The sequence below is a fragment of the Mustela erminea genome, chromosome 8 (genome assembly GCF_009829155.1).
Source record: "Mustela erminea isolate mMusErm1 chromosome 8, mMusErm1.Pri, whole genome shotgun sequence".
Taxonomy (NCBI): domain Eukaryota; kingdom Metazoa; phylum Chordata; class Mammalia; order Carnivora; family Mustelidae; genus Mustela; species Mustela erminea.
In genome coordinates, this window is record NC_045621.1 from 65,100,818 (window position 1) to 65,127,977 (window position 27,160).

General features: G+C 41.7%; 1 protein-coding gene across 2 annotated transcripts in view; it reads right to left on the reverse strand.

The window, feature by feature from the left end:
* LRP2 (LDL receptor related protein 2) overlaps positions 1 to 27,160 on the reverse strand; it is a 201,900-nt gene that overhangs the window by 31,822 nt on the left and 142,918 nt on the right. For both annotated transcript variants that reach the window (XM_032355866.1, XM_032355865.1), the window contains exons 45-61: positions 27,031 to 27,156; positions 25,616 to 25,735; positions 22,932 to 23,063; positions 21,349 to 21,550; positions 16,632 to 16,927; positions 15,070 to 15,586; positions 14,387 to 14,539; positions 13,715 to 13,885; positions 12,211 to 12,434; positions 9,435 to 9,612; positions 6,621 to 6,817; positions 5,675 to 5,920; positions 4,861 to 4,983; positions 3,740 to 3,859; positions 2,361 to 2,477; positions 1,551 to 1,667; positions 557 to 694 (exon numbers count right to left, since the gene is read on the reverse strand). In XM_032355866.1, coding sequence (XP_032211757.1) covers positions 557 to 694; positions 1,551 to 1,667; positions 2,361 to 2,477; positions 3,740 to 3,859; positions 4,861 to 4,983; positions 5,675 to 5,920; positions 6,621 to 6,817; positions 9,435 to 9,612; positions 12,211 to 12,434; positions 13,715 to 13,885; positions 14,387 to 14,539; positions 15,070 to 15,586; positions 16,632 to 16,927; positions 21,349 to 21,550; positions 22,932 to 23,063; positions 25,616 to 25,735; positions 27,031 to 27,156 — 3,177 coding nt within the window. The remainder of the gene's footprint in view (positions 1 to 556; positions 695 to 1,550; positions 1,668 to 2,360; positions 2,478 to 3,739; positions 3,860 to 4,860; positions 4,984 to 5,674; positions 5,921 to 6,620; positions 6,818 to 9,434; positions 9,613 to 12,210; positions 12,435 to 13,714; positions 13,886 to 14,386; positions 14,540 to 15,069; positions 15,587 to 16,631; positions 16,928 to 21,348; positions 21,551 to 22,931; positions 23,064 to 25,615; positions 25,736 to 27,030; positions 27,157 to 27,160) is intronic.

Genomic DNA, 27,160 nt, shown 5'->3' on the forward strand with positions numbered 1-27,160 from the left:
ACAGAACTGTTGCAGAAATTCTTTGTTGTGAAAGATGTGCAACATTATAAAACAGTGCTAGTCGCTTTTTAATGGAGCTGTGTCTCTGCCTCTCCACTTTTTAATGGGGCTGCAGGCACTTTATCTCATTGAGGGAGCAACTTCCTAAGTACTTAAGTACTAAGTTCCACAGGGTGAAGGTATTTTTCAAGATCCATCAAGTTAAAAGCGAAACAAAACAGGGTTAGTTCTTAACAAGAAAAGATGTGGCAAGAAAATGTGGAGATGCTGCTGTGAAAATATAATGGACCCTAATTAAAGTGCTCTGAAGGGAAGGAAATACTGACGTGGCATTTTTGTCCAATCCCTGGGCTAAAAAGGACAGGGATTGAATGTCTGTCTAACATTCTAACATTCCCATGTTCCAAACAACGAACTGGGAAAGACGACCAAGTAAAATGCATCCAGTTTTCAAACATTGTCCAACTGGCCTCTGGCATCACACGCCCCATGGAAAAAGCATTGAGATTTTGCCAGATGACACCACTCCCAAACCCGCCCTTCATCTCCCTCTTACGGCACAGGTGAAGTTCCTCATCAGAACCATCGCCACAGTCATTATCGCCATCACATTTCCAAGGTGACGGGATGCACACGTGATTTTTACATTCGAACATAGTCGCTGAGCAATACGCACCATTGGGGAAGCGAGTGGCTGTTGGTAGAGAGGAGACAGATTCCAACTGTTAGAAAAAGTAACAAGTTTTGAAAAGGTAGGCTGTTATTCGTCCCGTAACTCTTTCCATGACAGCCTGTCTTCCTTATTCGAGACGGACTGTCACCTTCCACTGCCTGAAATTGTGATGGACTACCTCTTCAGGACCGTGGTCCCACCCCAGTTTTCAAAGACATGAGTCATTCTGTGGATGGCACTGGACTTCCTCTTCATAGGCAAGGGCAACTCTTCAGCTGTGTCAGCATTGGCCCTATCCATCATCCATTTACATAGTTTCTCTGAAACCAGGATTTAAGATGTGGCAACTACATCCTTAACAATACCCATCACAGATCATCAAAACCAGTCCATATTTATTCAGTGATTCATAAAGACTAAACTGTGAATGATCATACTGACCTTCATTTTTAAGCTTTTTATATGCCATCACACAATTCAGAAAGGTGTTAATGCTGTCAATTCAGTACGTTCTAATACCCAATCCAAGTTTTTTATACCCATCTATTCACTGCTTGAATGTTCTCGTTCACCTGAGGTGGTTTTTTTTTTTTCAATCAATGAATTTGTATTGCAGGTGATAGTATTTTTGTTAGCACAGATATTTACTATATTCTCTATTTAAAATATGGTTAATGAAATGCATCTGAATGACTACTAGGACTATTTGGGTATGATGACTCAGACCCCTAAGTGAACTGGTAATTACCAATGAGCGCCAAAGAGAAAATCCCTGCATCCTAGCCATTTAAGAAGTGGTGGCTGCTAAAGAGGTGGGGTCTAAAAGGCCATCTGCTGCATTTCAGATGATCAGGGCCCTGGGGGCCGAGACACTTACGACAAGCAGCTTCATCGGAGGCATCTAGACAGTCAGCCGCTCCATCACAAGTCGACTGCTCAGGCACACAGTGTCCACTCTGACACTGAAAATACCCAGGCTGGCACGTCTTCATCTCTGAAGAGAAAAGACTGTCATTCCAAAAGGTCTCGTTCTTCTCAGACAGGTCTGGGGAACAGACTAACGACTTCAACCCATTCCTATCCAAACCCTACGACTAGTGCACGGCAAATGCACAGCTGTGTCTAGAAAAGGAATAAGTGCACCAAAACCACATTCAACATATGGAAATGGAAGTACCTCTCTCTCCCCTATTACATCTAGCATTTTCTCGGAAACCTGAATTCCTAGACCCAACCCTTAATGAGTCAAGAGCTATAAAAGTCACTTGGGGGTTATGATTCCTGGTCTATTGCCCCTGACCCCTACACCATGGAGCTACAGAAATATATCCCCCACAGACACTTTCAGGGAACAGTAGGAAAAATGAATGCTTTTGTTGTTGTCGTTTGTAAGAACAATGCAGATTCAAGTCTGCTCCTAGGAAATATTTAAGGTAAAATGAGATTTTCAACAATTTCTTGCCCTTTTCGCCTATTACAAGTTAAGACTACTATAAGAATAAAGCATAGAAAATACAGAGGGGAAGGTACTGCGCTCTGGGAAGGCTTATGTATTACACAAAGTATAAAAAAATTGTTTTACTCTTAAAAAAACATACGAACTCTCACTTGAAGTCCTTTCTTCTGTTAACTATGCCGACTCTGGTACTACACCCCGTGGTAAGCCTCTGAAAGACCCGACAGTTACCACAGTCCTGCTCATCGGAGTTGTCGCCACAGTCGTTGTTATGGTCACAGACCCATCGAGAGGGAATGCAGCTGTGATCAGCACATCGAAATTCACTCTCCGAGCACTCCCGGGGGACTGCAAAGGAAAGCCACCCAGCCATCAGTGGGAACCAGGAATCATACACAGAAGACAAACTGGTGAGGGCCTGAGTATCCTCAGCATGCCGGCACTCCTGTGTCCCGAGTCCTAGCCATCTCCTTGGGCAGGCAGACTACGTGTCCTCCAAAACTAGACCTTCTACCTCAATTTTAAGAATGTGAAGAAGGGCCTTTATTAAGCGTTTTCTCCAAAGGTGATTTACTTGTAAGATAATTGTTGCTTTCATGATAGTCTAGATAACCTCCTATAGGATTAAACATTAACTTTCTCAAATTTAAAATTCCACTGGATCACACTTTTGTCTTGAGTTTTAGTCAACTGATATATTTCCTCAACTGCCTATGGAAAGTGGCAATCATTTCTTACTTCCAAAAAGTGACTAAAGTTATCATGTATTGCATATTACAGGGCACCTAGCTGGTTCAGCTGGTAGAGAATGAGACTCTTGATCTTGGGCTTGTGAGTTCAAGCCTCACATTGGGAGCCTACTTAAAAAAAAAAAAAAAAAAAAAAAAAAAGAACGTATTCCATATTAATCGATCTGAAATTGACATATACATGAATCAGTGACCTATGTTTAGGGCAGGGTAATATATCCAGTTACTCAGGACTATCTAGTTTGATGTGACCCAAATCTTTGGCTTCTTATCCTTGACCTCCCTGTCCAATTCCTTATAGTCAGCACCTTCATTGGGAGAAAGAAACTAAAGCCTGACCTGTCATTTAATCCTTAGCCCTCCTAAAATAGTCAGACATTCTGGGGTGGGCGGAGAGGGGAGGACAATCCTAAATACAAGATCTCTTTCCTCTGCTACTAAGACCATTTTGAGGCAAGCACTTAAGAAGCAAATTCTTTGGGTTAGCACCTTTGCTTCTAGAACTTCTCTTGGTCCTTATATTTTTGTTTCTATTCTTTATCTTACTGTAATTGTCCTGTATTACAAGTCACCTCACACTCTTTTTAGAAAAAAAGTTAGATATAAACAAACTAAACAAACAAAACATATACTTGGGTAAACACCCTTCTCCCAAAACTTCATTATAAGCATCTTAAAGGGAGATGTTTCTGTCTTTAGTCAAAGAAAAAGTGGAAATGTACTAGTCAGGAGAATGCAAGCGATCAGGTAATTGTCACCCTACCCATTTAGGATGAATGGCATAGAGAACTGAATTATGGGTGAAGAACAGAAAGCACAACTCTGGCAGCACATAAAGACAGGAGAACCATGAACACTCACCACAGTTCTCCTCATCTGAGTGATCTCCACAGTCATCGTGCCCATCACACCTCCAGCGAAGAGGGATACAGTGGTGATTATTACAGCGAAATTCCCCGGAAGGTTTGCACGTCCTCTCCTCTACAAAGCACAGTCATTGCAAAGACTTCAGAAGCTGGAGGTCAAGAAACGCCAAGGTAGCACTGGCTTTCTTGTGAGACAACTGGAGAATTATGCTCCCATATTCTCAAAGCTTCCAGAGAGAGGAATGCTAGCAGCATTCACGGTCAATATTCCTCTTTTGGCCAACCTGAACCTATCCTACTTCAACTTTAAACTGCTTTAAACTAGATTCATTCTTTTTTGGAGCAACTGCTCAAAAAATGAATTGGCATCTGGCTTCTAATTTGCAACAAAGACCTGGAGAGGAAGATTAAGTGATGCTAACAGAACATTTCCATCTCACTGCCTTCAGTTGGTTAAATTCAGTGTTATTAAATTCAGTGTTAAAATAACCCATCATCTGCCTTTCTGCCAACTAAACCTAACATGCACTCACAGACATTCAGGTTTCCAGTTGAAGTGTATGGCTAATCTTGACAGATTCTATTAATTCATTTGACCTTCTGTCCCTAAGTTCTTTCCATGTTGCCAATGTGACTTAACAGCTTTCTCGTAGAAGATACGGACAGAAAGACATTTGGAATATGAAAATCTCCAAATAAGAAATGTTCTGATTTTGAATTATTCTTTTTAGAGATAGGTATCAAATCTTTTCTCTACCCCCTTCCATCAGTTTCAATAAATCTATAAAATTAGACAATTTAAACTTGTCAAGTGCAAATAACGATTCCACATTTAGGAGAAATTATGTAAGTTCCTAATATCTTAATAATGTCTTCCCCAATTCCAACATTCCTCGGGATGGGATTTCATTTAAGAGGATATAAATTAAACTCCCCCAAAGTCCGTTAAATGCTTAAAAAAAAAAAAGTAACGTGTTACTAGAAAGATCAATAGATGATGCTTTTTCAGAGGTAATTGGAGGAGCAAGGACATGGGAAAGGCACTCTCCTCACCCAGAGCGCACCTGACACTTCTGGGCTCTTGCCCCTCCCCCACACCCCTGCAGCCCCTCCTACCACAGCCTTGCTCATCGCTGTTGTCCCTGCAATCATCGAAACCGTTACACACAGCCCACTGTGGGATGCAGCGGTAGTTCGTTCTGCAGCTGAATTCTGTATGGTTGTCACAGCGATGGCTCACTGAAAAGACAGGAAAAAGCAAAGTTGGAACTGAATGCTCAGTCCAAAAGACATCTTCGCATTGTCATATGAAGGACCTGGTGCTGAGGAGACAATTACCGTGTTACCAATTGGATTGATTCTGGCCACGTGTGTTGTTTTAGGTGTGATCTATTTACCCAGAGCAGAAAGCATCTTAAGTTTCCTCCCTGTCAAAGTATCCTTCATTTGTGTTACAGGATTAACTACGGGGCAGGGGGGTGGTGGAGGAGGGGAAGGCCTGGGCTTGAAGCAAAAAAACACCTGGGTGTCAGCTCTACCACTCAACAGAAACGTGACCAACTACTTAAGGTGAGCCTCAGTTTCCTCACCTGGAAAATGGAAATTGGTAAATGTACATTCCCTACTGGGCAGTGTTTCGCTGAGGCTCAAATGAGAAAGTGCTAGACATACACAAATGGAAGTTCTTGTGATCGTATTTTGTAGAGTTAAGATATCCAGAGTACAGAGGAATGAGCCTCTTTCGGAACAAGGTCTGGTTCCACCTGCCAACCATACAGCTATACTTTCCTCAAGTGCCAGAATTAGCAGGAAGAGCCAAGACGGAAGGTGCCACGGGGCTGAAGTAGGGGCTTCCCTGTCATCTCGCAATCCACACGGGTCCTCCTGCTTTCCCATCCGTGCTCCCACATGTCCCTCCCGCAGAACTCACAGCATTCGGGCATGGGCTCATCCGAGTAGTCGCCACAGTCATTGTCCACATCACACTTCCAGTGCTGAGGGATGCAGTGATTATTAGCACACTTGAAGTAGCCCGGCTGGCAGAGCCGACTGGCACAGTTGTAGACATCTTCATCCGAGTTATCCCCGCAGTCGTTCTCCGAGTCACAACGCCAGGCTTCGGGGATGCACCGTTTGTTGGCACACTGCCATTCGTTGGACTGGCAGTGGTGATGCTCTGCAGGGAGGGGCATTTGGTTGCGAGGTGTTATGGACAGAAGCTCCTGATTTACATGGAGGGATCTTCGAGAGCTTCATCCTAACTTCTTTTTTAGAGTACTTTTGTCCTAACGCACTTATTATCAGCCAATACCACGACAACGTCAGTTATTCACTTGACTATTACTGACTCCTAAATTCTTAAATATCTTTCTCTTGCATGCAGAATTAGGGGTTAAAGACAGTGTCACTGATGGCCTACTAAATTCTGATGGCCACCTCCCATCCCTATTCTCCTAATGGACAGTATTTCTCAAACTTTGTGTTTGCTGCTATTGTCAATGTGTTGTTTTCAGTTTGGGAGGGTTTTCCCCCTTTGCTTTTAAAAAAATGGAAACACTAACAAATATCACATAAGCATCCTTAAAATGAGAGTAGGAAGCCTTCCCTTTGGCCCCCAGTGTTCACTCTTGAGGAGGATTCCATGCACAGCACATGGCACCAAACCACCAAAGACAACACACCGTCTACCTCAACACTCGGCCTTGCAGAGACCCTAGTCTATCTTAAGAACCTCATAAAAATATAGGATGGGCTCTTGACTTTTTTCCTAGGACTCTGAACTGGTCTGGGGGTTAGGACATGCAGAAAATCCCCACAGAATCATGATTGTTCACAATCTACTACAGAAGTGGCCCAAAGACGGTAACTGAACACACCGCAGAGAATCTGGTCCTCGTCTGAGCCATCAGGGCAATCTTGGTGAGCATTGCACAGGAAATGTGAGCTGGTGCAGTTGCCGTCCTTGCACTGGAACTGTCCCAGCCGGCAGTAGCGCCGTGGGCAAAGCACCGGCTCGTCAGAGCCGTCTGAGCAGTCTCTCTGCCCGTCGCATTTCCACCAGATAGGAATACACCTGCACAGAGAAAACACAGTGTTTCTCTTAGCAAAGCACAGAGGGTAGAGGCTACCTGAAGAGAAGACATCAAAACTGAATTCCAGGTAATAACATGCATGAGCTCCTTTACTGTGGTGTATTTTCAGAGAAAACATTACTAGAGGAGATGGACCAGGTTTGTTAAGACCCAAATTCATGCTGAGAAAATGCTCTGACAAAATGCTCTGACCTAATGATTACATTCCTGCCACAGAACACAGTGGACTATGTGTGTAGGGCTATGGTTCTGGTAGCAGGAAATGGTTGGGACTGTCGGCTGGGGTGACATAACAGACTGGTGGGTACTGGTTGGGAAGGCAGAAGGCATTTACATTTATTGAAAGCCTGGGTCAAGATCAATAAATGCTAGTTTCTTAATCTAAGGTATTTTATTTAATCATCAAAACAATCTGCCATTGGATCTTAAATGCAATGGTTTGCATTAATGTCTCCTCCCTCTGACTCAGTACCCCCAGTCACCAATGGATTATGGCCACTGTGGCCATGTTTTGTAACAGATACAAATAATCAAAAGTGGATGTAAATGTGTAATCCTGGATCCTCCGGCATAATACTAAGAATCTAGGCCAGTGTATGAGTGTGAAAGACAGAGAAACTCTACCACTTATTTTTTCTTTTTTTTTTCCAGATTTTTATTTAAGTTATATTTAGTTAACATATAGTGTACTGTAAGTTTCAGAAGTAGCATTTAGTGATTCATCACTTACACATAATACTCAGTGCTCAGCACAAGTGTCCTCTTAATCCCCATCATTCATTTAGCCCACCCCCAACTACCACCCCTCTAGAAACCCTGTTTGTTCTCTACAGCTAAGTCTTTTTAAAAATACAGTTAATTAACATACAGTGTATTAGTTTCAGAGGTAGAGTTCAGTGATTCATCAGTCTTATAAAACACCCAGTGCTGGGGCGCCTGGGTGGCTCAGTGGGTTAAAGCCTCTGCCTTCGGCTCAGGTCATGATCTCAGGGTCCTGGGATCGAGCCCCACATCAGGCTCCCTGCTGCAGAGAGCCTGCTCCTCTCTCTCCCTCTGCCTGCCATTCTGCTTACTTGTGCTCTCTCTCTCTCTGTCAATTAAATAAATAAAATCTTTAAAAAAAAAAACACCCAGTGCTCATTACATCACATGCCCTCCTTAATGTCTATCACCGAAATACCCCATCCCCTAACCCTCTCCCCTCCAGGCAACCTTCCATTTGTTTCCTATGATTAAGAGTCTCTTGGGGCGCCTGGGTGGCTCAGTGGGTTAAGCCGCTGCCTTCGGCTCAGGTCATGATCTCAGAGTCCTGGGATCGAGTCCCGCTGAGCAGAGAGCCTGCTTCCCTCTCTCTCTCTCTCTGCATGCCTCTCCATCTACTTGTGATTTCTCTCTGTCAAATAAATAAATAAAATCTTTAAAAAAAAAAAAAAAAAAAAGAGTCTCTTATGGTCTGTCTCCCTCTCTGACTTCATCTTGCTTTTGCCCTTCCTTCCTCTATGATCCTCAGTTTTGTTTCTTAAAGGCTTTGCTTCCCTTTCTTTTTTCCCCCTTCCCCTAGGTTCACCTGTTTTGTTTCTTAAATTCCATATATGAGTGAGATCATATGGTATTTGTCTTGCTCTGACGAATTTATTTTGCTTAGCATAATACAGTCTAGCTCCATCCACATCACTACAAATGACAACATTTGATTCTTTTTTGATGGCTGAGTAATACTCTCTCATAGGTATACCACATCTTTCTTTATCCATTCCTCAGTCTATAATTTAGCTATTCTTGATGAGGCTGCTTTAACTTCACGGTGCATGTGTTCCTTCAAATCAGTCTTTTTGTATCTTTTTGGTAAACACCTAGCAGTGTGCTCGCTGGGTCATAGGGTAGCTCCTAACTTTGTGAGGAGCCTCCATCCTGTTTTCCAGAGTGGCTGCACCAGCTCGTATTGCAACCAATGGTGTAGGAGGGCTCCCCTTCCTCCACATCCTCGTCAACACCTGTTATTTCCTGTATTGTTAATCTTAGCCATTCTGACAGGGGTGAAGTGGTATCTCATTATGTTTTGGTTTCAATTTCCCTGACGATGTGTGGTATTTGGCATCTTCTCATATGTCTACTGGCCATTTGGATGTATCCTTTGGGAAAAAAAATGTCTGTTCATGTCTTCTCCCGACTGCTTAACTGGATTATTTGTTTCTTGGGTGTTGAGTTTTGTTAAGTTTGGGTATTTTGGATACTGACCCTTTACTGGAAATTCTACCACTCTTGAGGGCCACTTTTCAGTGTACACATATACAATCTTGGTCCTGACACCTAAGACAATTTATTAGAAATTAAAAAAAAAAAAAAAACACGTAGTTTCTAGCTCCTTCTCTACAGAGAAATACTTGCATACGTTTTGCTTAACAAACTGCTTCTATCCATGAAAGAAATTATCTGAGATTGGAGACTTGAGTGTCTTGGCGCATTCCAAATGAGCCACATTAACTATCCCAAATCTTAATTCATTAGGAAACTCCCATCCCCTGGACCCTCAAAGTTCTGTGTGTGTCCATCCAAGGGGATGGAGAGGCAGTGGGCAGAGGGAAGAGCAAGCCTTACTTTTCACTGTTGGCACACCGGAACTGGGTGCTGGAACACCTGGGCACGCAGACAGAGAGGGTACCCAAACGAAGGGTTTGGAAGTCATCTGGACACTCACAGGTGAATCCATTTCCTCCTGCTCTGATGAGGCAGAGATGAGAACAGCCACCATTGTTGGTACCACAGGGATTGCTCACTAGAAGGAAAATATATGTTAGTTCACTTACAATATCGAACACACGAATTGATTGCCCACCTCATTAAACTAGTCATCGCTCAGTAAGAAAAATCATACCAAAGTTTCACGCTTTTTCGCAAAATTCATAAATGGGACAGATGGCAGAAGTGTAAGCAATGCTGTGCTTTGAGAAAACGGATCTATGTGCAACCAGAAGTGAGACATACCCGCTGGTGTTCTGGGCTAGAAAAGATGTGTTTCTCAACATCTTTGGAGAGTGGATGGGAAACTTAGCTTACATTCATGTGGCTAGACCTAACAGTTTTAATTTCTAGCAGATGCTATATTCTCTCATTCTAAGAATACGGGAAACAGAAGTATGGCCAAGAATGAGATGGACAGGGAAACTGTGTGGCATCTTTACTAATTTACTGGGTCACCACTTGTAGATGGAAATTAATTTGAACTTTTTTATAGACGGTATAATATAGATAGATACACATGTATGCATGTATATATATTTTTTAATTAAGTAAACTCTATACCCAACATGGGGCTCAAACTCATGACCCCAGATCAAGAATCACATGCTTTACCAACTGAACCAGCCACGTGCTACTAATTCAAATTTTCACTAAAATAATATAAAGAATATTAACTTCCAGGGTAGGGGGAGACCCTGAGTATCTTTTATTTTGCCAATTCTCATTTTTCCTTACTTTCAAGCTTACCCCATTTTTAACAAAACACAACAAAGGAGGCCAAAAAAATCCATTCTGGAGTAAATTCTCAACTTTTGCTAGATTATCTATAAATCATGAAATGGCTTTAACTACATGATGAGGAATATAAGTTCACAAGAAAAAAAATATAATGAGACACTGTGTTGCTCTTAACATTATTACCTTCCAGATGACAAGCATATGTTTAACACACAAAATTTAATATTCAAATAGAAATTTATTAAATTGTGTTCTATAATTATTCTCACTTTCTTTTAAACATTTCTTTTAAATCAATCATTTTAATGGATTAATCTGGGTATTAGGGAATGACTGTTTATCTCTTGTTATAATTTATAGTGGTTACATAGGAAATTCCCTTATTTTTCAAGGATATTATCTTAAATATTTAGGAGTGGAATATCACGATAGTTTTTTTTTTTTTTTTTAAGATTTTATTTCAGGGCACCTGGGTGGCTCAGTTGTTAAGTGTCTGCCTTTGGCTCAGGCCATGATCCCAGGGTGCTGGGATGGAGGCCCCCATCTTGCTCCCTGCTCAACAAGGAGTGTACTTCTCCCTCTCACTCTCCCTCTGTGCACTCTCTCTCTCACACAAATTAATCAATAAAATCTTAAAAAAGAAAGAACATAGTACAGGAGCGTCTGTTGGCCATATTTGCCACCACTTAAGAATATACACTGTGAGTGAAGTCAACTAGAAGATGGAGGAGCCAAGGGATCGATTAATGCCTAATCGAGTTATTTGAACACTGCCCGAATCAAACTATGCCCCTGACTTGCCAGTTATGAAATCCTTTTGCTTTGAGTCCATTTACAAGCAGATCTAAAACAGGCAGATCTCATTCGTAGCGATAGGCATCAGACCAGTGGTTGCCAGGAGCAGTCAGAAGTCATGGACAGGGAAGACGCACAATGCAAGCTTGTCAAAAGTCACTTGACATGTATGTGTGGATCGAATTCTGGACTCTATTTTCTCCAATCTTAAGTCTATTCTTACTCCAGTACCACGCTTTGATTACCCACCCCCCTGCTTCAGCAACCCTCAGTGTGTTTCCTAGCGTTCAGCATCTCTTATGGTTTGTGTCTCTCTCTCATTTCATCTTATTTTATTTTTCTAACCCTTACCCTTTGTTCATCTGTATCTTAAATTCCACATACGAGTGAAATCACATGATATTTGTCTCTGATTTATTTTGTTTAGCATAATACCCTGTGGTTCTATCTACATCTTTGCAAATGGCAAAGTTTCTTTCTTTTTGATGGCTGAGTAACATTCCATTGTGTATATATACATCTTTATCCATTTATCTGTCAATGAACACCTGGACTTTTTCTGTAGTTCGGCTATTGCTTCTATTAACACTGGGGTTCAGGTGCCACTTTGAATCACTGTTTGTATCCTTTGGATAAATACCTAGTAAAGCAATTTCTGGGTCATAGTTCTATTTTTAAGTTTCTGAGGAACCTCCATCCTGTTTTCAACATGGCTGTACCAGTTTGCATTCCCACCAACAGTGTAAGAGGGTTCCCCTTTCTCCACATCCTCATCAACACTTATTGTTTCTACAGGTTTTATTTTAGCCATTCTGACTGGTTTGGCCCACTTTAAAATACTTCAGTCACTTCAGCTCAGAAAATACAGCAACACAACAACTGTTAATTCTTATCAAAAATGAAAACCCAGATTGATCTTTAAGAGTAAACCAGGTGTTAAGGGGGAAAAAAAGTTATAAGCAGGTTTTCCCATATGTTTCGTAGAAAACATTACCACATTAACAACATTCTCTTTGTAAATCATCATGTTTACTCTTAAAGAAATAAGAACGGCATGCGGAGAAGCTAAAGCAACTGGGCCAAACTTCCACACACTCACCAATTGGCTGCCTGTATGGATGATATACGCGGATGTCAAATGGTTTGTGTGTTGTGTTCACCAGCACAACCCTATCTGATCCATCATATTTGTTTCCCTTTTCAACTGTCCTTGTATTCCAATCGGTCCAATAAATAGTATCTTCAAAAATGGTAATAGCAAAGGGGTGAGACAGCGTTCCGTCATATACCGTGTGCCGATGGCGGCCCTCCAAATCAGAGTACCTGGAGCAGAAGAAGAGTCACTCAGTCAAGCTAATCTTTCTTCCAATCACATTAAGGACAGATGCACGGACAAATCAATTAATAAAATTCTACCTTCTCAGGGTACCTACAGCCAAGATCCTCCCCCAAATTCCTAGACTCTATTTAAAACAAAAGCTAAGCTTAAAACATATTTTGGACTAAATGAAACATGCAAAAATTGAAAAAGCCATGCTCAAAGAATTGTAATAGCCACAGTTGTTCAACCATCTCTTAATTCCTAACCACAGCTGCTCTGCTGGAGATACAGCTGGTTCAGCTCTTAGAGGCTTATAGCCTCTCCCATTAATGTTCTCCATTCAACATCCCTGGGACACCATTTTTGTTTCCTAAGTCACTGGAAGAAATTAGAGGAGGGCAATACAAAGCTGGAATTTTGCCTTTTCATGAACATTTCTGAGGAGAAGCTGTTCTTAGGAAATACCAAGATTCTTGGTGTCACATGCGAGGAATATGCCAACTCAGATAGAGTACAGGCCTGCAGGCTTCACTCTGCTTACTGTGGCAGCACATTTATTATTAATCATGCCCTAGGCTCTATTGCTGAATACTTTTCCAGACAATTAAAATTCCAGAGGAGGTTTTCTGATTTCAAGGTATCACAGAGCATCCACGGCCAGATTTCCAGTCCTTCCAATTCCAATATCTCACTCATTCTATGAGTCTATGTCAAAATACTGGTATTTTAATATTTTACAATTTTAGACTAGACCCTAAAATCCAAAAAGGAAGTGGAGAGAGCTAGCAGCTAAGAAATTTGATGCTAGCCATAAAAAATTAAAAAGGCTGTCCAAAAATGACAATTTATGTGAACTTATAGAAGCCATAGGAAAACTTCAAGACCTTCATGGCCAATGTTACAGGACAATTAGATCTCAATTTTAGAAATGAACAGTTTAAAAGGAGGACAAGGAAATTAAGATGAGTTGAAGAGGCTAAGCTGTCTGCAATAGAGGAGAGATTACTACCTCTATTCTCTACAGGAAAATAATAAAAAAGAAGTAAAAGCACCAGGACAAAAACCTGATGGATCTGGCTTCAACGTTCATACTCTTTCTACTATACCATAACCACAGAGCTCAGTATTTCCTATAGGCAGTTTTAGTTGAAAAGGACTTCAGAGTGACTTCTAACACAGAGACCAGTTAGAATCTACATGGGAATAACACATTAGCAATACAAGTCCTAGTATTTGGAATAAATAGTTGCTTGGTTCACTTTATCCTGTTCTATTTACGTACTCAATGTAACCCAGGTGGGCATCTGCCCAGTAGAGTAGATCATTGGTGTAATCAATGGTGATGCCATTGGGCCACTCTATCTTGGTAGAGATAATCACAGACTTATTCCTTCCATCCATGCCTACTCTCCCAATGTAGGCTCGGTCAGCCCAGTCTGCCCAGTAGACATGCCTATTGGAGGAAACACAAAGGGTCAGTCCCTGAAGTTAAAAAAGCCAAAAGACGTAACTCTTCTCCAATCAGAATTCTACACACTCTCTCAGAATGGAAAAAAAAAATGACAAAATAATCTAAAAGGGGATGATGTATAGAAAATGCTCAAGAATGAACATGATTAACTGGGCATTTCAGTGGATTTGACATGTAGAGTCCAGTAAAGGTGGGTTGTTTTTTGTTTTTTTGTTTTTAACTAATTTCTCTGCATGCAGCCAAAACAGGTGACCTGAAAAGTGAAATGGTGTGTCATGGCAAAGAAAACAGAAGAGCTGATGAATATCATTTGAGGATGCCATGCTTCTACCCATTACAACTAAACCATTTACCAGTTAGGAAGAGGAGAAGACAAATCCCAGCAAGATACTGGCCTTGAGATAACTATGTCAACAGCCTTTTTGGTGACAGAGGCAGAATATGGGCATGAGAGAAGAGCCCAGGATTACAGGGAGACAATACCCGTATCGCGGGTGAAGGACAATTCCTCTGGGATGATCAAAGCAGAAGGTATTGTTGTCATCCACACAGTGCTCAGCCAACTTGCGGCGGTATCGACCATCAAGGTCAGAGACAGAGAGGCAATTCAGGTAGGCATCCACCCAGTAGAGCTTTCTGAAATGGAAAGCCAGGAGTTACGACGACAGACGTTTTGCTTGGGAAACAGTATATAGTATACTCACTGAACTTCCTATCCAAGCTACAGTGGAATCCCAAAGCCAACTGTTAGAAGGCACTTCCCCTAAGAAATCAGTGGGGGAAACAGGAAATGGACTTCCCTGCAAAGAGGCGGAAGATTCAAGAGTGAGCTATAATTCCCACTTTAAAGGGGCTGTCACATAGGGAATTCTGGGGCCACACCTCACACAAGGATTCTGGCTTTACTTTCTTAATGCAGCATAAGCATCCTTCCCAGGCAATGTAAGGGCTTAGAGGAGCAGGGATGTGGAATGGAGAGGCATTAAGTGTTGTGAACCACAGTTTAAATGGTAGAGCCAAGGAAACAGACTTGTCTAAGTGAATTATTGAGACTGCATGAAGGAACTCTGAATTATGGCCACAAGCTTAGATTCGATTCTCTATTGGTTATAATATTCTTTTTAAAACCATTTCAACTTTTAGAGAGTTCCTCAGTGTTTTCTTACCTGGCCACCCAGTCCACAGCCAGACTTTCTGCAGCTGGTAGTCTGTGATTTATGATTGTCTCCCTGTTTGTCTTATTCAGAAACATTCTCTCAATGACTTTTTTCTCCGTATCAATCCAATACAATCTCTTTTCTACTCGGTCAAAATCGAGGGCCACAGCATTGCCCAGTCCTTGCAAAATGAGGGAGTAAAAATGGCCATCTGTAGTGAGATTTCTCAAATAGTAACGGTTGCTAAAAATGAGATAGGGCTCGATGTTACTGTTCTGCCGGCAGCTCTTTCCGTCTGGTTCTCGGATGTAGCCTGGGGCACACTTACAGATGTAGGAGCCCATTACATTCTCACACATCTGACTACAGACAAAGGGTGTCTCCTTGCATTCATTAATGTCATTGCAACTCCGTTTGTCAGCCAGAAGCTTGTAACCAGGAAGACAAGAACAATAGAAACTGGTGAGGGTGTCCGTGCAGTTTTGGTCACAGCCACTGAGCCAAGGGTCAATGCACTCGTTAACGCCTGTAAGTAAAAGACAGGTATTAAAGATGCTAAAATGTCCACAATATACCCACCAGAGTGGTCCAAAGTCAAGCTTCCCTCTAGACAGCCTATTTATTAATGAAACATGCTAAAAGAATACAGACAATAAGGGTTTTCTAAAAGCCAGAGATACTCAAAATTCCCTATTTCTCAACTTCCTCCCCAACTTAATCCTTCACCAGTGGTTTTAACAACTAATATAATGAACAAGCTTATATCTGACTTCTAATCCTATACCTGCCAATCTCCTTGTAACCAATAACATGGCAGGAGAGAGAAGAAAGTAGAGCTGAAGAAAAGCGGCTGGCCAGTGGTGTGCTGGTAAAACAGATCTCGGGGGCAGGGAGATGCTGTAATTTGTAGCATCTTCCATTTTGGCCATGTGACTCTCATACCATGGCCAATTTCAGGTTACCAGAGTGACCTCACTGGACACAGAGCTGGAGGAGATGCATACATTTGGCTCCCACAAGATAGGATGAGCCACCCAGCAGTCCACTGGGTGTCCTTCTGGCTGGTCCTGTGACACAGGCCAAGCTCACCCAGAAACTATCTACATAGGGAAGAGAGTATGTTCCTAGTAATTATGTTTTATAAATGCCCAACTGGTTTACCCATGAAAGTTGGAGTGAGAGGGAGTTTAAAACTCTCCCATCACCTGAAGATGAAAATGAACAGGGGAAGGAATCCTAGTAGAGGGAGAGCTCAGAGAAGTCGTTTCAAGGGTTCAAAGTGATTGTCCTGCTTAACAATGGTGTTAGTTACTAATGGTATGAATCTACTCATCTTCTATTTTCTGTAATGACTGCCTAACTGATGAGTTAGCCTAAAAATGTTTGTGTACTAACTTCATATACTAAGAAATGCTTGCCTTTTGATAAAAAGAACAAAGACAAGCAATAGTCATTTTCTGGTAACATTCTACTTAGAGGACAACTGGAAAAGTCCTGGTGAGTCATGAAGTGTTGAGAAATCACATTCAGTTCCCCGGTTTTCCTTTTCCCAAATCCTCTGTTATACTCACCACATCCTTTCTCATCACTGTTGTCCAAACAGTCATCTAGGCGGTTGCAGATTTTCACCATATCGATGCAGTTCCCATTGTCACACTTGAACTGATGAGGGGGGCACGTGGTCTCTGGAGTGTGGCACAGGTGCTCCAGCTCGTCAGACCCATCACCACAGTCGTTCTCCCCATCACACATATACTGCTTATAAATGCACATCCCGTTCTGACAGGTGAACTTGTTCTCGCTGCAGGTGGGGTAGGAGCAGTCCCTCTCATCGCTGTAGTCCCCACAGTCATTGCGCCAGTCACACCTGTGTGATGAGACCAGTACCACTCCTGGAGAGGCTGACAAGTCCCAACTATCACACGCTCAGGGCCTTGCTTCCTCCTCTGTCTACCTGAATGTCAGGCCGACCATTTCAGTCACAAGGTGACCCATGTCCTTAGTTCCCCCTCTCCTGGAATCGCTATCTACCCCACCAATCTCCAGCTCCAGAAGAATCTAATATTTAGCATTCCATATGATCTCTCCAGGTGCTGGTGGCTACCATTAGAAATGGCAATCTAGAGATATTAAAAATAACTGCATTCATTTTTTAAGCAGTCAACAAATTAAACATAAACACATAGTTCTGGTGTTCATCAGATCTGTTCATGAGACAATGAGATGACTTATGGGCACAGGCAAATTCCTGGGCAGCCAGATGACAGAAGTGCCCACATCCAAATGAACATGTATTATACATGGGAAGATCACTATGTGTCCTCCAAGAACATGTATGTATCTTCCGCTCGGAGTAGTGTTTACATTGTCCTGTTCCTTCCACTTTTAATCGTAATACCCTGCCACCCACCATGAGCTGTGAGTAGTCATGGTGCTGGAAAGACGGAGAACCAGCAGAACAGCATGGCTATGGGCAAAGGAACAAGGCACTTCCTAGTCCTATTTGGGGACCTAACATTCCCAGGCATCACAAAGACAATAAGGTTCCCTGAAGTTCTGTAAGCCAGACTGCTATCTCTTTTCTACATTATTCCAAAATCCCTGGCAAGTTATGATTACTGAAGGGGTTCCTGCTGCCAGTAACAAAACATAAGCATAAAGGAATCATGGAATTCACAAGCAAGGAATTAAGTATAAAAGCACCTTGGATAGGGATTGGCAAAGCTCGTGCTTGACAATTCATAAAAGGATTTACCAAGGAGGGCATAGGGCCTAGAGGCTTAGCATTAGAAGACGTCAAGGTACCAAAGCTGAATGTGGTCAGTTTTATAACTGATCTATGGTCAGGTCACTAACGAGCAATGCCATCCATAAACCTAGGGCACTGGCTAAGTGACTTAGAACAAAATGTGTGTGTGTAATAGTAAAGAAAGTTGTGATCAGAGCAAGCTGGTTCAGCCCCATTTGTTCTCCCAGGAGCTGCTTAACTCATTTCCAAATGATCTGAAACAGAAACGCTTTCTTTTCCTCTAGCTTAGATCCAACTCAAAAGGAAGAAAAAAAAAAAAAAAAGTCAGTTTGTAAAGTAAATCAGAAGGTTTTTGGACATAATTGAACATTACTATTCCAGCAAACGGCTCACAACTCAGTCTTATCCAGATTCCTCGGCAGCATCAGTAATGAGCTAGGAAGAAAAAAGTCGAAAGGAAAAATGATCCCCTTGACCATCTCTCAAACAGGGGAAAACACATTGTGCCAAGCAAGCAAAAGTGCACATGAACAGGTCTCTTATTAGCAGCTAGTGGCGCCCCCAAGCAAACAGAATCGGGAGTTAGTTTAGAGCCTGTAGCTCAGGTTTACAGAGAAGCAGTATTTTTTCTGTTCTGTCATCGCCCTTGGCTAAAGCAGTTCTGAAAGCTCAGCCGACACCAAACAAAATACTAGGATGAGAGAAAGGGGAAGGAAGGTAGAAGGGAGTGTAGAAAAGAGGAAAAAAAGAAAGAATCAGTAAAGGTTTGGTAGGACAGGGGTAAGTCCGCTACAAGATCACACTGATCATGGGATTGTGAAGAGCGAGCTCAGAAAGGAAGTAGACAAAATCTAGAATCTGATGAACATTAAGAACTGACAGAAATCTCTTTCGTAGACTATAAGGCTAGGTTTCCAGAATATATCTCAGACTGATGGACTAAATATTTCCTGAATTCAGAACAAATGACAGTTGAGCATGCCAGAACTCTTGAGCAAGGAGGGAGAATATACCGGTAAGGGTTTATTCACCTTCCCTTCTGAAAAACTGATCTACAGAACACATCCCCATCGGTTAAATACAGACAAAGCAGAGTGAAATACGATTTCACTACAAAAGCTGTCTCCTGAGTGACTTCGGGGTGCTAATACTACCACCAACAGCAGTGTCTTCTTGGGCTTCCTCACTACCATTTCTGGTCCTAATGCCAAGTCCCTGTGCCTGCTGCAGCATTCACAGAACATGACATAACCTTCTCTGGCTTCCTCAGGAGTACCACCGTGAAAACAACGCTCTGCACCAACCAGATTCCAGCCCTCAGGACCTGTGGAGAGGCTGCCTGGCCCTCAGCCAAGGGTCTAAGAAGCTCAGCTGCTCCGAATTCGAGCCTGCTTCCTATAGCTTTTCCATGTCCTTCCTTAGCAGGCCATAAGCTGACAGTTCTTGTTGCTCTCAGTCTACATGTATGTCCTTTCACAGTCCTTGGCATGTGCTCTTCTCAGCTCCAGTTCTGTGTGTCCAAGTGCCTCATACACATTTTCACCTCAGCAAATCCCACCCTATCAAACTCCCTCCTGGGCTCCCCTCCTTTTGTTAGTGTTCTTACTATGCCCCTAATCCATCAGGATTGAGGGAATCATATCCTTTTTCTTCTCAGTTTCCCTACATACCCCAAAAATTTGCCCAGTGGGGATAGCGAGAAGGTGGGCCACCAAAAAAAAAAAAAAAAAAAAAAAAAAAAAAAAAAAAAGATAAACCTTTGGAATGGCCCATTTGGAGAAAACAGTAAGAAATCAAGCAACAGATTATTACAGGAGGGGTCCCCAAAACTGGCAGGCTGTGCATAAGATCTGACCCACAGTGTTCTTAGAATTTTACATTTTGCTTCCAGCATTTAAAATCAGGGAATTTGGGGGCACCTGGGTGGCTCAGTTGGTTAAGCACCTGCGACTCTCGATTTCAGCTCAGGTCACGATCTCCTGCCGCTGCCCCTCGGAACAATGTTACTTAAACTGTAGCGCCTGGAGGATTTTACTAGTTGCCAAGCACATTTAGAGATGGCCTTAAGAAATACATAGACTGGCAACAGGTCTTTGGGGAGAAGGACGATATACGACCGTGAAGCTGGGCACCTGGGGATGCCCGGCTCACTCAGGACGGAAGGCCGCCTGCTTCAGGGAAGCCGAGCACCCGGGAAGGCCCGGTCAGCTCAGGGTGGAACGAAAACCACCTGCTTCCCTTTTCCCTTATCGCTCCTTTCTCTTCCCAGAAGCGCCCTGTGAGAGTTAGATGAGTCCTTCGAAGGTGCTTGGTTAACTATAAACCTTACCCTCCTCCTTGCTAGTCTGCCAAGACATGTGACTAACGTTTTGACTTTCATCCGTCCTTCTGTTGGCTATTGTTTCTATCCAATAGAAGTGAGACTGTGGAGTTGCTCGTGGTAGCCGTCCTTTTCAACTGTTGTCCCCTGCTCCCAATCTCTTGCAGCTGAGTTGTCTGTGCCTAATTCTTCTCCTGTCGCCGACTGGAAGCGGCAATCTCCGGGTTGTGAGACTGAGTCCTGCATCAGGCTCTGAGCTGAGCATGGAGCCTGCTTAAGATTCTCTCTCTCCCTCTCCCTCTGCTCTTTCCTCTTCCCCTCCTCCACCCTCCTCAAAAAAAATTATAAAAATAAATAAAATCAGAGTATTTAATATGAAAATCCAGATTTCCACTTCTCTCAAAATAGAACAGCATGGGGCGTCTGGGTGGCTCAGTGCGTTAAAGCCTCGGCCTTCAGCTCAGGTCATGATCCCAGGGTCCTAGGATGGAGCCCTGCATCAGGCTCTCTGCTCAGTGGGAAACCTGCTTCCCTCCCTCCCTCTCTGTCTATCTGCCTATTTGTGATCTCTGTCTGTCAAGTAAATAAATAAAAATCTTAAAAAAAAAAAAAAACCAAAACACACTCCTGTGCACTGCAGAACAGCATTCACATCTCTTAGCTAGAACATGCATTCTCAGCTCACCTCACCTGCTTCTCCCCAATGTCTCACTGGCTCTAAGCCTAAGTGCCAAGCTCTGTTCATGATCATGCCTGTACTGTTCTTTTTCTTACAGCAAAGAGAAGGAAATCAAGTATCTTGTACCCTTGCCTCTACTCCAAGTGCAAAACCAAGATTTCACCTACTTTTTTAAGAAAGAGTTTTCTTCTATTAAGCTCACCTCATTTATTTCCCTGGCCCTCGCGCCAAGGTTACATTGCGCCTTTCATGAGCCATAAGCCTTTTTACCGTCATGGGTTCCCTCCTCCAGGAGCTTATTAAAAATTATATTTAATGATCACATTGGGATAAAGGCAGATATATTAATCTTACACATTAGAATACTTTCTTTGATCTAAACTTTCCTTTTTTTCTTTTGATTTTAAAAGGAATCCAAACATTTTCATGGGCCACTAAAAGTACTATGATCTTAGGCATTGTGGCCACCATGCCTAATGGATGTTAGCCCTGCCCCTCTGTATATCTGAGGTTACTGGAAAATCTGAAGCCCCAATTCACCTGTATGAGTGTGGAACACACAATCCATTACTACAGGTGAAATCACTGCCAGAGCAAGACCTCCTGGTGCAATTCTGATGCTCATCATAGCCATCCGTACAATCCGCATCACCATCACAGACCCAAGACTGGGGAATGCACTTCCTGGCTGGAGGCTCATTATTTGCACAGAGAAACTCAGAACTTGAGCAGCTGTGGCTGTCTGAAACCAAAGCACACAAGAAACAGAAACCACATGAAAACTTATTCCAGTAGTCAAATTCATTCTGAACCATTCCCCTTGCTTTACGTTACGTACTAGTGAGAGGGATGAAAGGAAAGTGGAGTACAACAGGTGGACAAGTCACATCGCTTTCATGTAACAGAGTATAATAAAAAAATACCTTCAAATTTCCTTTTTAATTGCTCTAGACCTTGGATTTTTTTTCAGAAGAAATAAAACATAATAAAGCATCTCATTTAGTTTACCATAAATTTATGTAAAATAATACTTTTCCCTTAGAGCTTCAGAAACCTACTCCCATTTTGTTATTTGTGTACCAAAAATGCCTCATACTTGGTAAAAATGTTTGGTTTATAAAGTGTACGCACAAAAACACAGTATGAGATAGGTATTTTTATGCCAGTTCTACAGATAAAAATTGGAGCTCAAACTAGATGACTCCAAGTCATAGAACTTTCTGATGACCTAGTGCTTTACACATAGGTCTTTCTCCTCCAAATTTAGGCTTTTTCAACTATATTACAGCTACCACCCAAGTAGAATAAGCATATATAGGAATAGAATATATCACCAAGACTTGTCAGAAACCCTGACACTGTCAGGAAAGAGAAGAGATGCTAACACATCATCATTAATGCCTGCAGAATAAAAGAACCGGCATTTTATCCAATCACCCTGTGAATGAATGGGAGAAAAAGAGGGGGTGTCTTGGTGAGGTGAGATGGGAGAAGTACATGCTATAGTCTATGTTTGTGCAGCTGCCAACTGCCCATTTCAATGGATGGAGTACACATGGAACTATAGACAGCCACCAACGTCAATGACATATGGGGTTGCAATGAAATGCAAACATCAGGGAGCCATTGTTTTCATTGCTGATCATGAAAAGATACTCTTCTAAGACATCACAGTTAAAAGAGTTCCATGTTCTATCGGTAATGGAAAATGGTGTTCCATGGTCTGTTACACAAAAGAAATAACCCTCCCACTACCCACTCCTCAAAATAATAGCAACAAGGTAATCAATGAAATTTGAGGCACAGTTAATTGCTACACTGTTTAAGGCTGCTAGTAAGATTGGCCAATTGAGTTCTCTTTATCTGCTCAAGAAGTTTAAGACATTATTTCCATCGCTAAATGCAAGAGAAAGACAATAAACATTAAAATCATTTTCTATCATTTTAAGGCATTTAAGTAGATGCTCTCCAACAATTTCAGAGTGGAAAAATAAAGGTAACAATTTATCAGCATGCACTCAATTAAAGAGGAATCTACCAGTCATACTCTCCAAAGACACAAAACCAATCTCCTGAGTTTCCTTAGAAGGTAACTCTGCAGAGGAACAAATGGTTTCTCTTACCACAGTGGTGCCTTTCATCCTCATCACTCATGTCCCCACAGTCATTATCTCCGTCACAGATCCATTCACTTCGAATGCACCTCCCACTGTCACACTTGAACTCATTACTTAAGCATGTTGCTTCATGGTACTCTGAGAAAAGATTAAAAAAAAAAAAGTCTCAGGGAAAGAAAGTGGTCTGCAGTCTAAAAAATTTTAGAAGAAGCCTGCTATCACATGGGCTGTCTAAAAAACCCGAGGAGAGCATTACCTAGCTATGTACAGCTCTGCTGGGTCCTCCAAGGAGACCAATACCAGTGACCAATGGTCTGCAACTAAAGCAGTTGATTGATGGTGGAAAGCCCTCACTATTTTTTGTTACTAGGATGTGATTTGCTATTTCCTTACAGGTATGATAGAGAATTAACAGTCTTTTCCCAAGAGGATATAAACTACTACTTCACACATTCCATTTTTAAGTCTACTTTTCATCCCAGAACATTTTATTTGATGTAGACTATCCCCCCAGCATGCCTGATCTCCATTTTACTGTTCTCTTTTTCTGCTTTTCTCCATAGGACTTACCACCTTTCAACATGCTATATAATTTACTTATCTGTTTTGCTGCCTGTGTCCCCTCACCAGAATATAAGCCCAACGTGGGCCCCAAAGTACTTAGAACATAAGCATTCAATAAATGTTTGTTGATTTTAACTGATAAGACACGCTATGCTTTAAATTAGTCATCACTGCCTCAAATTCTTTCATCATAAACCTACATGTCCTTATCAACTATTTGCCATAGGCCCATACACACAGGGTCCCCTCAAAATTAACCTAAGGCAAAAGAAAATTAGCTGCTAAGAAAGGAGTGTACATCACCATAGCTTTTTTAAGAGACAAAGCCGCTCTGACATAAAAACACCACTTTTAGAAATTTAGCCCAGAAGAATCTTCCCACATATGCACAAAGAGGTTTCTAAAAGGATGTTCAAATAAATAAATAAATAAATAAAATTTATAAATAGGTGTTCACCCCAGGATTACTTTTCATAGTGAAAAAAATGAAAATAAGCTAAACATCCATCACTTAGGCAAAGGAAAAGACACTTGGGCCACCCACACTTCAGAGTAATATTTAGCAGTGCCAAGGAATGAGTAGATCTGTGTTCACTAACAAGCTGACAAGGTGCAGTTAAGCTGAAAGGGGCAAAGCTGCAGAAAAATATGCATAGTAAGATCTCTATTTGTGTTTTAAAAATTATATATGAAAATATACAGCAAAAGGTAAGGAGAATTCACACTCACCCTTTGCAGTGATTATCTCTGGGGAGTGAGATTAGAGAAGGCTGAGAAAATGGAAATTTTGCTTTTTTGTATACACCTTATGACTTGTAATACTCTTAACATATTATGAGAATGTATTCATAAATATGACATGCAGTTGGTACCACTTACTGACTCTGGTTCCCATAGAGAAGTTCAGAAAGTATACTTACTCTTCGTACTTTCGAACCCATCATTCACATGTCTGAATCATTCCCTAACACTATTCTACTCACAGTTATGTATTTATATTAAGATCCTCAAAACTCTACATATTCTTTGCTTTCCACAAAACTTTCAGTGTTGGGGGAAAAAGAACTTGGAAAAGAGCTTCAGATACCACTCTCCTGAGAGAGAACAGGGACAGAAAATAGTCTGAATTCATCTATAAAACTACAAAAACGGTACTAAGAAAACACCCCCCAAATAAAAAGTTTTATATATGATGACTGTATTGTAGACGATTGGATTGTAACAACGGGGGAATAAAAACCATTCAAGTGGTTAAAATTGAGGCAATTCACTCAAATATAACCACTTGATGGAATACTATACTGCCATTAAAAACAAGTATGTAGACTGTGTAACAAAGATCAGCAAACTTTCTTTTTACCAGATAGCAAATATTTTAGGCTTATAGGACAAACGTTCTCTGTCACACCTACCTGATACTGCCACTGTAGCACATAGCAGCCACAGACAGTATGTCGCTGCCTTCTAATAAAACTTTATAAAGCCAGGCAGCTGGCCATGGCTGTAGTCTGCAGAATGATTTATTAACAGATAAAAAAAGCAATGACCATTACATTTTTTAAAATGTGCATGGATATAGATTAGAACTTGTAAAGGTTAACAGCATCCTCCAAATACAAATAGGTAGAAGTGCCTCCAGGAATACAACCAGAGGGGCTCTATAACTTCTTGGGAAACTCAGATGGCCATGGGACCTTACCTCATAAGCTGGCACCCAGACCAGGAGGAGGATGTGTGCCATAATATGCCTCTTCCCTTTGGATACAATCATTCTAGTCTCTTTTGGATCCTCCCACAGCCTTGTGGGCTACAACTGAACCAAATTCAGAAATCCCAATTCACAGTCAATTAAAATTAATTGAGTTCTACATGCCAGGCACAGTATTAGGTGCATCACCAACATAATTTCATTTCATGGACATCAGTCAGCAGCCTCTATATGCTGATCCCTCCTCACACTAACAGGTTTTTAAAGACTCTCTGCTGAGTGGTTTCACCCTCTTAGCTGAAAGCAGGAGCAGAGAGCGCAAACAGTAGGCAACTCTGGTCCTAGACTGTACTTGGAAGCAGTGAGTTTCTCTCACTGCATCGTAACACTTGGCATGCTTGCTTGCTTGCTCTCTTACCACAAGTGGCAGGTTCATCAGAGCCATCAGGACAATCTCTTTCCTCGTCACAGTACCAGTGTCTCGGGATACAACGTCCAGATGTGCAGGCAAACTCATCACTGCTGCACGTGTGAGAAGCTGAGGATGGAGGTAAAACCCAGGAGTAAAATACAAGCTTGTTCCCGTCAACCTTAACCATCTGCCCACAGCTCTGAACTAGGTAACTGGTGCCAGGGAAGGAAGGCTGAGACCTGGAAAAGGGTTTTATATAAGATTTGTCTGGGGAGGAAGGGATGGGGGTGCAGGGAGAGAAGGCTAACAGTACTGTTTCAGTTTTCCAGAATTTCTCTTTCTAGATTCTAGAAACCCAACAATAAATTGTATTTGTTAGAAATATCTAAGAAATATCTCTTTCATACAGGAAACCACAAGTTATGGATAAGAAGATTTGGCTCTATGTTGTCTGCAGTAACCTAAAATTGGATTAATTCTATGGAAATAGTATGAAAAGCAAAAACAAAATATAACCGTATCTGAGCTCCGCACACATGGTTCTAAAAAGAAAGTTGTGCTCTTATTCATTCTTATGGGATCTTTATTTGAGTAAAACTGACTCTACCTATGTTTGATCGTTGATTAATTCACGTAACCCTGATCAGATGTATTTTCTAAACTGTTATGTGGGTAGTATAAACCAGAAACAGGTCTTACAATTCTTCTGGTCTGCAAGGCCCCTTGCTTTGGCCCAAGATATCAGATGATTTGCCAGGGGTAAAACTGATCAGGAAGCAGAGGCCCCTGAAAGGTCAGTGCTGTCTCTAATCTATATGTCCCATTCTGATGGCTACATCTTGAATACTGCTTCTTCCTGCAGCTGTTATTACAACCGATGCCTGCTCTTGGCCTATACCTTCCTCTGGTGATAATTACTAAATTCTTTAATTATGCACCTATTACACTAATAGACTCAAAGTTACTGAGCTTAAGAAAGGCCTCCTGATCTGATCTATAAATACAGGAAAATGCTTGACTGAAAATGAAATAAAGTTTTCTGAAATTCAAGCATATTAAAAAGATACAAAAATTCTTGCAGTTACTAAATAGTAACTATAATCAAATGAAGAGCAAATGTAAGGGCTTGACCAGCACATTCTGCCTGGGGTTCCTGAAGACAAAAGGCCCTTGACTCTGGGAGAAATGGCTCTGCAATTATAAAAAGTCAGGGACCACAGCAAGTCTCTGAAGAAATATTTGGAGTAGGGGATCCATCCAGAGAACAGAGATAGGGGCTGCTTACACTCTTCCAATCACATACTAAAGTAACTGCCTACTCCATCTACCGATTCAGTCAACTTGAGCGGACTAGTAGCCCAAAGACCTTTAGCTCCAGATAGGCATCCCTGAACCACAGAAGAACAGCCTGGCTGTCTTACCACAGAAAATAGGGCTTTCATCACTCATGTCTCCACAGTCATTGTCATCATCACACAAGTAAAAATGAGGAATGCAAATGTTTGTCGTCTGACATTTTACATAGCCGGGCTGGCAGGTGCGATCAGCTTT